Raw genomic sequence first — 12,735 nt, forward strand, 5'->3', positions numbered from 1 at the left:
CACGTTTACACCTGTTTTGCTGGTGCAATACCAAGGTTCCAGGACGCCTGCAGTCACTGGAGGGGTTAGTGGTAGGGCTGGACTCAAGCCCAGGTGGTCTGGCCACAGGGCTCACATGCTGGTGTCTCAGGGCTAAAGTCAGTGAGAGGTCACGGGTGGGGCCTGTGGGGTGACCCCACGTGGAGCTCTGTGGCTCTTATGGACACACATTCTAAAACAAGACAGGTTAAAGGGCCAGGGTCTGACTACACTTCCCATGTCCTCAAGGACCAGAGTCCTTCCAGGGTCAAACAAGGGCTGAGAGATGCCAACCCGAACAGAAAGAAGCTGCGGTTCTAATTACCAATGGCGTAAAGATGAGGACACATAGCTGGCCTTGAAGTTGAAGCCGTTCTTGTTGTTGGTGCCATGGAGTCAGCCCCAACTCACATCGACCCCCCACATACATCGAAATGCACCACTGCCTCACCCTGGGCCAGCTCCGTGATGGTTGCAAACTGGATCACAGGGATCCATAGGCTTTTACTCGCCGAGTTTTGGAACCAGACTGTCGCATCTTTCTTCCTAGTTTGTCTTAGTCTGGAAGCTCCCCTGAAATGTGTTCAGCATCATAGCAAAAAGCAGACCTCCGCAGACAGACAGGGGAGCTACTCAGGAGGTGAACTGGCCGGGAATTGAACCTGGGCTTCCTGCATGGAAGACAATCCCACCACCAAACCACATAGACATGAGGACAGCCCTGTGACACACTGTGTGGGAACCATCCTGTTTCATGGTGTGAGTACCCTTGGGGTCGATGGTTGTTACTTGGAGGTCGGTACGGAATCAGGAGGCCAAGGGTTTGGACCCAGCACTGCCACTCACGAGCCTGTGACTGTGGCAGGGGCCTCCTCCTCGGCCTCAGTTTCTCCTCTGCATAATGAGAGTTGGAGCATATCATTTATTCACCAACAGGCAGGTCAGGGCCCGGGTGGGACGTTTCAGCAGCTTCCAGAAAACGTCCCAGAGGGTTGTCTGCTCTTTTTGGGAGAAGGCTACACTTTTGCCCCCTGAAGACTAAGGCCTTTCTACTATTTTAGCATTAAAATATTATTTTAAAAGCAAAATGATGTTTTCTTTCTTTTTTTTTGCATATTCACTTGGCACCCTAAGTTGGTGTCTTCAGATGGATTGGGGGCTGGGCTCAGTGAGTAAAATCCCAGAGTCTGGAGTGCTCCTGAAACCTCCTCAGGTACGACCTGCCCACCTGCTCAGGCTTACCTTGCAGCCGGCCAGGTAGAAGCTCCTGATGGTGTTTGGTGTGAGTCCGTTTATCATGCTGGCCAGACACCTGCAGAGAGAGAAATGACATTCCCTGGGGGCCCTGAGGTTTTCATCCAAGGCGGGAACGGGGGCAGTGACCCTCCATGTGGAAAGGAGCATCGTTTTAGGGGTATAGACATGTGGCCAGAGGACAAGCCCAGCAAGGCCTGTCACAAATAACTCCGGGCTGAGGGGACCGGGCCTGAGTGCAAACCCTTCACAGGGAGCCCTGACACCAGGGGGCGCAATCACTCTCAATGCGAAACATCTAATGGTGCCTCCAAAAAACCAAACTCACTGCAGTCGAGGTGGTTCTGACTCTCAGCGACCCCTCCTTGGGTTTCTGAGGCAGTATCTCTATGGAAGTAGATTGCCTAACCTGCCTTCTGAGGAGTGGCTGGTGGGTTTGAACCACCAGCCTTCTGGTTAGCAGGCAAATGCCTTAAGGCACAACTCCACCAGAGCTCCCAAATGGCGCCTGATCGAGGTTTAATTTTAGTCCAGGTGCCGTGGGGTCACCCCACTCCCTGAGCCATTGCTTTCTTCTGTCCAGGCCCTTGCAGAGATGCCAGATGGGACGTGAGTCCACTTCCTCTTGGGACTCAAGGGGATTCAAAACACAACTTCCTTATTAGGCCGACATGAAAAGGAATGGAGCCCTGGTACGTGCCGCCGTGGGTGAACGTGCAGAGCGTGATGCTGAATGACACCAGCCACATTTATACGAAATGGCCCAGAATAGGCAACCCCACAGAGACAGGGCTGGGGGAGGGGTGGAGCATGACTGCTAACAGACACGGGTCCCCTTTGGGAAAATGAAGTTACTCTGGGACCAGACAGACACTCCGACTTGGCCTGGAGGAACCCAAATCCACCAGGGGAATTCTCCCTGAGTGTGTGCATGTGTGTTTACGTGTGTACATGTATGTGCACGCACGTGACATGTGACAGCCACAAGCTCACGTACCGAGGCAGACGTTGACAGTGAGTGAAGGGACATCACCTGGTAGAACCTGTGCACACCCTTCACTCCCATCGAGATGAAGGCCTCCGGGTGATTTTTCACAGGCTGGGAACTCGGCAGAGATGACCTTTGAAGTCTTGCCAACCCTTGGATGCTGTGATGCGATCAGAGTGGCCTGGGGACACTTCTGTTCCACTCCACACACAGACTGACATGGGCTGCCACACCCCTGCCAACGGCCACCAGCAGCTTTTCAAAGCCAGGCAAGACCCAGCCCAGCTGCATGCCAGGACCCACCTGGCCCCTGACCTGGCGGACCAGTCCCCCGACAGCTATCTGTGGACTCTGGGGCAGGTGGGGCAGGCAGCCTGGTTTGCTCGTCAGTGTAATGAAAGGCTTGGCCTTATCGCAAAGGCCTTCCTGCTGTGCCTTCAGCAAGGAATGGGGAGGAGGAGGGCAAGGAAGAGCCTGCCACTCCCGCTTCTTCCCCAGATAAGCCCGGGCTACGCTCCAGCTTCAGATGGGGCTTTGGAGAGAGAGGTGCGCGGGCAGTTTCTGCGGACGTGGGGAGGACCGAGACAGGAGGTGGCTGGCGCGGCCCCTCCAGGCGCAGGTCGGGGGGATCTTCCTGGACAGCCCAGGAAGCAGCTGCTCAGGAAACGCTCTGAGGATGAAGCTGTGATTCAGAAAGTACTCTAAGTCACAGGCTGTGGCGAGCTGCACGTGGGAACACGGAATGGAAGGGTGGGGAGCTCAGGAAACCCCGTAACCTCCAGGGTCCACTCAGACTCCTTGGCTGGTTCCAGCCTCGCCTTACTGACCACTTGGCTCTTCTCCCCTCACCACGCCCTGCTGAGCCTCTCTGGCCTCTCTGGCCCTGCACGTGGTCCCCGCTGCCCAGAGCACCTATTCGGGACCATGGGGTCCTCCTCGCGTGCCCTCTGCAGACACGTCCAGAAAAAGCAGGCCCCTGCCTCTGAGCTCGCACACCCATCAGCCGCAGGGCGCCTGAGTCCCTGACAAGGCTGAGAGATTTTCCAGGAGGGCCTGGCCCAGGCAGCTCAGCGCCCCCGGGTGGGAGGGAGGCACCAGCTCAAAGCACCTGCAGGGAAAAGTGGGTTCAACCTGCATGGTCTCCAGGACAGCCCCTGCACCTGCCCTCCACACCGAGCAACCGTCTGTAAGCATTTCCCTACTCCAGACATGTCCTATAAGCAGGTCCCACAACAGCTGTCCTCTAGTGGCTGGCTTACTGCACTCAGCACCATGTTTTCAAGGGTCGCCCAAGGCCCATTGTGTTTTCGAACGTCATCTCTTTACTGCTGACGAACGTTCCACTGTATCTGCGTGCACACTTGACGTTCGGGCATTCGCCTACGGATGGGCCAGCTGGCTTTTTTCTTCGTGTTTTCTCTCTCTCCCACGTGATCAACACTAACTATGTGCAACTTTGAAAAAGCAAAAATATTACTTAAAAGAAAAGGCAAGGTTTTAGTGGAGCCAGCCAGACGCATGACTGCTGGCACCGAGGACAAGAGCTGGGTGGTGGTGAGGGAGTCTTCACAGGGCTAGTCGCTGCGCACGCGCACTAAACGGAGGAGGGAGGGTTTTTAGCCAAAACCGGAAATAGGGAAAATTGATAAGCAAGCCAGGCTTGAGTGCTACCAGGAAATCGCTCTGCACTCTTGCATAGTCCCTCCCAGGAGTAGAAATGCCGCCATTGCATTTCTTGTCACGAATCAAAAATCATTTGGTTGAAGAACCTGCTGCTTGGGAGAGGCCCTTAAGAGCTCGTAACACGCTAATGTGAATCGCTGCCTTTGTTCCTTTCCAGGCTCAAAGCCCTGCTCAGGGCAAAAAAAACCCAGGGGGCCCAGCCCAGAAGAGGGACAGTCTAGGATTGGCCCTGACCACCCAGCACCCAGCGCATTCCCTACCTTTGAAACAGGGCGGTGAACTGGAGAATGCGCGCGGAAGCCAGCACCCCCACCAAGTCGTCCATGTCCAGCTCCACCTCACTCATGTAGAGGTTCTTCAGGGCGGTGGCAAAAGCTGGAGAGGACGCAGGGTCAGAGAAGACCGTCAGGGGGCACCTCTGCACCAAGGAAGCAGCGCCGCCTCCCCTCGTCCTTGGAAACTGCCCGCGCACCTCTCTCACAGGCGCCCCCTGCTGGCCACCTAGAGCGCACGGAAGCCTGCCAGACAGAGATGCGCTTGCACAAAATGGACCCGGTGACCTGCCTACAGACCCTGCTTGGAACCTGACGACAGGAGGCGAGGATGACGCTAAAGAAAACTCGGCTCTGGCAGAAAGGACGCTCGCAGGTACCCTTGGGTTCACCTCGGGTGAGACTGTTTCAGGGGTTCATTTCTAACTTGAAAGGAGTCCTGGTGGTGTGGTGGATAAGGTGTTTGGTTGCTAACCAGAAGGTGGGGAGTTCAAACCCAGCAGCTGCTCCACAGAAAGAAGATGAGACAATCTGCTTCCATGAAGATTTCCAGCCTTGGAAACCCAATGGGGGTTGCTATGAGTTGGAATCGACTCAGTGGCAGCAGGTTTGGTTTTGGGTGGTGTAAATGGTTGATAAGCGGTTGGCTGCTAACTGAAAGGTTGGAGAGTCAAGTCCACCCAAAGGCATCTTGGAAGAAAGCCTGGTGGTCTACTTCCCAAATACCCACCATTGAAAACCCTCCGGAGCCCAGGGCTGCTTTCATGCCAGAGGTCCCATGAGTGGGAGGTAGACCCATGGCAACTGGCATTTTCCTAACCTGGCACCCACCGCCTGTGGAGGGATATGACTCCCTGCCCTAAACAGTTGCGACATGTTATATGCAGGGGGGCCTTTTTTCTTTGGAAATGGCACATAGCTGATAGCCCATTTCCCTCAGAGTCTGCAGACTTCAGACAGGTGAAGGACCCCTAGAAAGAGCTCGGATAATCTGATAGTCCAGGAACTAAATTGTCATTGGTGAAGGACCAGGATGGACTTGGCTCCTTCCAAGTAGTGCTTCCAAATAGTGCTGGAGTGTGGCTAGCATGTGCCCTGAGGACAACCGGTTTACCCCGTGCTTACCTGTACTGCTTCCTGACCTACCAGTTTCGGAGCCCGTGACCCACGTGACACAGCGCACACTAACACAGAAGTCTGTTTCTGGGTGGCCGGGAAGGGGTGGGGAGAGTGAGCCCAGGGACCTACCCTGGGGGAGGCCCCTGCTGCCAGAAGCCAGCCAATGGGCAGGGGAAGGGCCCAACGCTTTTGGTGGGTCTGTCTTGAGAAGCCTGCCATTCCCTTCTCTCTGCACACATCATGCCTCCTTCCCAAAGAGAAGCACCCTCTGTCGTAGCATCTGCCTTTCATTTTTCCCAAGTTGTCCCAACTTTCTTTCCCCTTCTTTCTTTGTTCTTGCCAAGTATTTTTAAGAAGGAAGCAGTGAGCACGGTGTGCCGCCTGCTTGCTGTGGTTTTTGGTTTGTTTTCAGCAAGGACTGCTTGATCAACGGCATTCCCAAAATAAGAAGACAAGTGTACATTACCAACTTTGGTCACCAGTGGGTCGTTGATCTTCAAAGCAATGGTCATCTTCTTTATGCGCGATGTTTCTTTGCTCTTCCCAGGTGACCGAACTAGTGAAGGGGATTGGATAATGATGTGGCAGCCACACTGAGTTCTGCAAAATGCAGTGTGAAGCACCCACCACCCTTTGTACCTCAATCTTGACATCACACTATATATATTTTTGCTCTTGTTTTAGTGGATATGTTTTTAAAATATTTATTTGTTATAATTTATTTCAATTTTGTGGTTGAAAAGAAGTAATTATTTATTCTGAAATAGTTTGAGACTCACAGAAAGTTGCAAAAATAGTTCACAGAGTCCCTGTGTACCCTTCTTCTGACTCCCTCAATGACAATGGACTCCATAACTGTTGTACACTGTCAAAACCAAGACATTGACATCCACGCTGCACATTAAACACTTATTAATAGTTCTCTTTTCTTTAACAGGCTGTGAGCAATTCAAGGGCCACAAGAGGGCCTCATCCATTCCTGCACCCCTCACTAGCTCCTAACTCAGGTCTGTGTTTTGGTTACCTCTCGTGCTGCTCTGGCAGAGTTTATACCACAAATGGGATAGCTTTAATGAACAGGAGTTTATTCTCTTACAGTTTTGGAGGCTAAAAGTCCAAGTTCAAAGTGCCAGGCTCTAGGGGCTGGGTGAAAGCCCCTTGACCTTGGCCTTCAGTTCTGCCTTGTGCTCCTGGCCCACTGGAGCCCGAGATGTCTCTTCCCTCAGGCAGCTGCTGGATGCTGAGGCTGACAAACACAAAGTTGACAAGTAAAATGACACAGCCTCAATATTACCAAACCACACGGTAGGCCATTGCTTCAAGCCCGTTAAGAGTCCAAAGACAACATGGCAGGCTGCTGGGAAACGACTTAGTACATGCAGGATTCAAGTGTGCCAAAAGCTACAGACCATTCCTAAAGCTTCTCCTTATCTACTGGAAGCAGACCACATCCTTAAGACAGCTACTGAGCTGCTCACAATAGATTTCACTGTGGAGCTGATAACCAGTCTCATCACGGGGAATACTACATCCAGCTGCCCAGCCACTCAACTAGGCCCAGCCAAGTTGACACACAAACGTAAACTACCACGGTCTGGCACAAGGAGCACAGCAAACAGTGAACACCTATTGAAGGGTGAGTGTGGGACAGAGGCTTCTTCTCAGGGGCTCTAGAAACTCAGCCCTGCAGATCTCTGAACTGAGGACCGCTGTCACTGAGGACTTCCAGGTGGGAGTGGAGGGGGCTGACTCTTGGCTGCCCTCCCCTGTCTACTCGGCGTTATTCTAAAATGTAAGTTACAGCATGCAATGCTGGCATGTTTCAGGGGTGCCCCACAGTGTCAGCACGCAAGTCCAAGACCCTCCGTTGGCCCCAAGATCCTCATGGCCTCCATCCTCCCCACTACTCACCTGCTCACTGAACCCTCAGTACCTGCCTCTGCCTGCTTATTCCCCAGGGGGGCTGCAGGGCTCTCTCCACACTTGTCACGGTCTGCTCTGGCAGACCTCCTGAAAATGCAACCCCATTCCATTCACATCTGGCTGGCTCTGAGAGCCCTGACTTTTTCATGGCATCTGCCTGCAAGTTGGCCTCTACCATGCCAACTTGTTGTCCAAGGAAGGTGGCAACGAGTTGGAGAGGACTTACAGGACAGGTAAGGGGAGGCTGGGGTATTAGGGTTGGAACATGAGAAAAAGAAAGAAGTACCTAAACACTCTTTGGAATGAGGTTGATTTAAAGAAAAGACAGTAAGATACACACACACACACACACACACACACACGTGAAAACTCCTAACCAGCCTAGCTGGGACCACACACAAGCCACAGCTGTCAGACCTTCCAGAAAGCCCTTAGAAGACAGTATGATCCAGTTCCCCTTAGCAAAGAAGTAGGCAGAGGTTCTCCATATAAGCAGGTTAAGTCTCTGGCTGCACAAGACTTGGGTTATTATGAGAATAACAGTCGCCACTCACTAAGTGCTTGCTGTGTGCCAGGCATTGGCCTAGAATTTCATACACACTCCTCTGATCTTCAGAGCGACTTGATAAGAACTGTGATCTGCATTTTACAGCTGAGCAAACAGCTTAAGGCCGCTGCTGGGGCCATACAGCTAAACTCCACGGAGTGTGGCCACAGAAACTTGCTCTTAACAGCATAAGTGACCTTGGCCTCAAAACATAACCTAGTATCTAGTGCAAGGGGAGGGTGGCTTCTCAAACTAAAGAGCATTTGGGGCTCCAGGCTGGGTACTGGTAAGAAGATACCTTTCAGAAGTTTCTCCAGTTCCGTCAGGGGGTCCATGGTGCCCCTCGATAGGGCCCTCAGGTACAGCTTGGTTAGTGTCCCAGACTGAAAAAGCTGGGGCTGATGGAGTTCCCACTTGAAGCCGAGGCACTCGAGGATCACATCTGAGGAGAGAAAATACCGCTGAGCAAACAATGCAGTAACATCCCTACCCAGCGGTGAATTCATTTCTCCACGTCCTCCTCCATCACAGCTGTGAAGCAGACGCACTGGGCAAGAGGCTTTGCGAGGCCTTTTCAGGAACAAAACAATGAGTAGCACAGTAGCTGGCCCCAAAGGAGCTTACTGCTTTCTACAGGGATTAGGCAAAGAGTCTTACAAGGTGACAGAAAGTGGCAATCTTCCAAGACAGCGCTCTACTAACAGGTGAGGGGTTCAGAGGCACACAAGCTCCCTCCATTTGGGGGAGTTAAAAAAGGCTTCTTGGAGCAAGCAGGGACACTGGCTGGGGCCCTCTGGGGTGGGGCTGGGGCTCAGCTTGCCTCTCCCTCTTACGGGGATTCTCAGCGTCAGCGCTGTTGACCTTTGTTGTTGTTGTTAGGTGCTGTCAAGTCGGTTCTGATTCACAGTGAGCCCAGGTACAACAGAAGGAAACAAGCCCAGTCTGGTGCCAGCCTCACAATCACTGCTAAGTTTGAGCCCATTGTTGCAGCCACTGTGTCAATCCATCTCACTGAAGGTCTTCCTCTTGTTTGCTGGCCCGCTGCCCTACCAAGCGTGATGTCCTTCTCCAGGGACTGGTCCCTCCTGAGAACGTGTCCAAAGTACGTGAGATGAAGTCTCATCATCCTCACTCCTCAAGAGCGTTCTGGCTGTACTTCATCCAAGAACTACATTCTTCTGGAAGTCCATGGTGTAGTCGATATTCTTCACCAACACTGTAATTCAAAGGCATCAGTTCTTCCTTGGTCTTCCTTATTCATTGTCCAGCACTCACATGCAGATGAGGCTATTGAAAATACCAGGGCTTGGAGCAGGCACACCTTAGTCCTCAAAGTGACATCCTTGCTCTTTAACACCTTAAAGAGGTCTTTTACAGGAGATTCGCCCAATGCAATACATCATTTGATTTCTTAACGGCTGCTTCCATGGACATCGGTTATGGATCTAAGTAAAATGAAATCCTTGATAATGTCAATCTTTTCTCCATTTATTATGATGCTGCTTATTGGTCCAGTTGTGAGGATTTTTTTTTTTTTTTTTCTTTATGTTGAGATGTAATCCATACAAGGCTACAGTCCTTGCTCTTCATCAATAGACTTCTTCAGATCTTCTTTGTCTTCAGCAAGCAAGGTTGTGTCATCTATATATTGCAGGTTGTTAATGGTATTGAAGGTCAGATAATTCTTTGTGGTAAGGGCTGTCCTGTGCATTGTAGAATGCTTAGAGCATCCCTGGCCTCGATCCACTAGGAAACAGTTGCACCCTACACCTAGTGTGACAACCAAAAATGTCTTTAGATATTGCCAAATGTTCCCTATAGAGCAAAATCATCCTCCCTCCACCACTGAGTCGATTCCAACTCATAGGGACTGTGTAGGACATAGTAGAACTGCCCCACAGGGTTTCCAAACACTGTAAATCTTTCCGGAAGCAGCTGCCACATCTTTCACCAGTGGCATAGCTGGTGGGTTTGAACCACTGACCTTTTGGTTAGCACCCATATACTTTAACCACTGTGCCACTAGCCTACTCTTTGATGGGCTGTTAGTACCTAAGTATCACCCATCCAAAAGGTATTAGCAAAGTGCAGTATAGTGAAAGGCAGGGCACCCATCACGAGGGAGCAGGATGTTTTAATTGTGATTTGAGTGAAGATTTACAGAGCAAATTCACTTTCCATACAGCAGTTCACATATACTTTGTCTCATGACATTGACCACAGTTTACCACAATGCAACAGCTCCCCTCCCACTTCCTCCCCGTAGTTACCTCTTACCTGTGTCCATCCCTCCATGGACTCCTGCCCCCTGAGCTGTCTCCCTGTGCATAAGCAGCCCTTCTTTCTCCCATGATTGTTCTCTCCAAGGAGTGTATCTACCTCAGGTAAATGTTCAACTCATATGCCTGTCTTTTGTTTGGCTGGAAACCACAGGTGTGGGTTCAATTTCAGACCTGAAGGGCAGCTAGAGCCCATAGTCTCAGTGGCTCCACCAGGCTCTATTGGACCAGCAAACCTGGTCCCCACCCCTTTTTTTTATTCCACCAAATGATTTTGAGTTTTGTTCTACATTGTTCTCCCTCTCTATCAAGGATCTCCTACATAGATGACAGTGGATGACAGTGGTAGCTGGGCACCACCTAGTTCTTCTGGTCTCATAGTCATATAGGCTGCAGATCAGATGGTGTACTAGTCACTAGGACTAATTGTTTCAATGAATTTTGTTTTTCTCCATTCTTCTTTGCTCTGGACGAGGAGAGACCCATCGTTGCATCTAGATGGCAGCTTGCTAGCTTTTAAGATCCCAGTTGCTACTCGCCAAAGTAGGGGGTGGAACAATGTTTTGTATAGTATGTTATGCCAATTGAGCTTGATGTCCCCTGCGACTATGGTCCCAAGTCTGCAGGTTCAACTACTCTGTCCCTCTGGGTAGCTGGCTGTGACCAAGCAGTGACCACAACCTTGCCTCTTGTCAGCTCTACTATACACCTGGGGATTCTGATCATTCACATAAACTTACAGGACCATTGTCTGCCAACCTTATGTATGTTCTTGGATACAGGGAGCAGGGTTTTTGACAGCCTTGCTTTCCCTGAGGAAATGGGATCATCAGAGAGACCATGTGAAAAAGGCTCTTTGCAAATCATAAAGGCCTTTATGAGTGGGAGTCTCGCCTGTGAGGGGCACAGTTGATTCTAAAAGGAAGAGACTCTGATAGGAGGGCAGATGGGGGATCCAAGACACCAGGCCTGGCCAGGCCCGAGAGGGCTGTGCACGGCTCCACTCCTGTGTTAGTATAGAGCTAGGGAAAGGGCCAGGGCACCTGGACATCCCCCAAAACTGAAACCAGTGCCAGAAAGGACCTTAGGGGCCACTTGCTCCATCTACTTACTCCTCAGCTTTGCCCTTATTGGCCTGTGGGACCTTGAGCAACTGTTCCCTCTTCCTGTTATCATTACTGTTATTCACCATCTCAGTGATATTGTCAGGAGTCCTGGTGGCTCAGCTGCTAACCAAAAGGTTGAGGATTTGAACCCACCAGCAGCTCTGAGGGAGAAAACACCTGGTGATCTGCTTCTGTAAGGATTACAGCCTAGGAAACCCTGTGGGGCAGTTCTCCTCTGTCACATCGAGTCACTGAGTCTCCTTGACTTGACATGATATTGTTTGGTGCTGGGGATTGGAACCTGGGTTTGCATTTCAAATCTGGAATTGCCTGGGGTCTCCTCAGGTGGTCTGGTTATGATGAGTTAGAAAGAATCCCCATTAGGGGGATTACGGTCAGGAGCAGAATCACGGATAAAGCATGGCCCGTCACTAGGCATCCATTTCTGCTTTGAAGCTAGCTGACGGGGAGCAGACATCACTAATCAAGCCCAGCATTCTTTCTTGCAAGCCAGGAGATGGCCTCAGAATACTTCTCAGGGCCACCTGGCCAATCAGAGTTGACAGATGAGAGCAGTCTGTTAGCCTCCCCTGGAAAGGAGACTGGCTCTGTGGGGTGGCCTTTACCCAAGAAACGTTTCTTCAAGGAACTCACTTGCCCAGCATCCTCATGAGGGACAATGAACCCTTCCCTTGTTGGATGGACCAGTTTTGGTTCCTCATCCTGCTTTCTGGCCAAGGGCAGATGTGGGCGTCCAAGTTACAACTGGTTAGAGCCTGTGGATGAGGAGCTGCTGCCCTGTGCATGACGGTCCATCTAACCCCACCCTAATGTTGTTTATCTGCCTCAGCACATTGTCTATCGGTCATGGCCATTAGCACTGTCAAGTGTGTTCACCAAGCTTGCTTTCAGTCCTGCATTTGGCCAGTATTTACAGGGCACCTGTTATGTTAGACACTGTACAGTGGACGTGAGTTACCTTACAGACCAGGGGCCTGCTCTTTCTTCCACAGAGCCCAGAAGCCCCCAGGGGGCAACAGTATTCTCATTTCACACACTGGTGGCAAGAACTCACCTGCCTCCCCACCTTGCATGGCCTTGTTTTTGAGATTTTCAGTGAGAAGTTTCTGGATCTGTGAAATGCATGCCCTTAAGGAAAAATACAAACAAAAAGTCCAGGATTTAATACTGTTATATTTCTCTGATGCAACGTGTACCACTCCCCTGCAGGCCCACCAACAGTCGTCTTGTATCTTGCCCTTTGGAAGAGTTTACCCAGGTCACCTTCGGTTTGTCAGCTTTTTGAGCTGAGGCTCTGTCCGCTGACCACTCCCGTGTTTACTACTGATTTCACGTTATGGGCAGGCCAAACCGAGGAGTTGTCTGAGGCTGCTTAAATGACAGCTTTTTGGCTGAGTGTCTAAAACAAGGTCAGGTAAGGAGGTGCCTCAGAAGTATGCCGGAGACAGGAATAAAGCGTTCCACTACTTTCTAGGAAGTTAACTCAGCAATGCTTCTGTTTAGAGGCCCCAGTCCCAACTTGTCC

The 12,735-nt window shown here is 51.2% G+C and overlaps 1 protein-coding gene across 1 annotated transcript in view; it reads right to left on the reverse strand.

Annotated features, from left to right (window-relative positions):
• The window catches only part of BTBD16 (BTB domain containing 16), a 57,937-nt gene that overhangs the window by 33,994 nt on the left and 11,208 nt on the right, over positions 1-12,735 (reverse strand). Inside the window, exons 4-8 of the mRNA XM_042780409.1 lie at positions 12,265-12,338; positions 8,103-8,246; positions 5,801-5,890; positions 4,204-4,318; positions 1,261-1,330 (exon numbers count right to left, since the gene is read on the reverse strand). Coding sequence (XP_042636343.1) covers positions 1,261-1,330; positions 4,204-4,318; positions 5,801-5,890; positions 8,103-8,246; positions 12,265-12,338 — 493 coding nt within the window. The remainder of the gene's footprint in view (positions 1-1,260; positions 1,331-4,203; positions 4,319-5,800; positions 5,891-8,102; positions 8,247-12,264; positions 12,339-12,735) is intronic.

The sequence above is a fragment of the Orycteropus afer genome, unplaced genomic scaffold, assembly GCF_000298275.1.
Source record: "Orycteropus afer afer isolate SDZICR_OR568_19922 unplaced genomic scaffold, OryAfe1.0 scaffold00038, whole genome shotgun sequence".
NCBI classification, from domain to species: Eukaryota; Metazoa; Chordata; class Mammalia; order Tubulidentata; family Orycteropodidae; genus Orycteropus; species Orycteropus afer.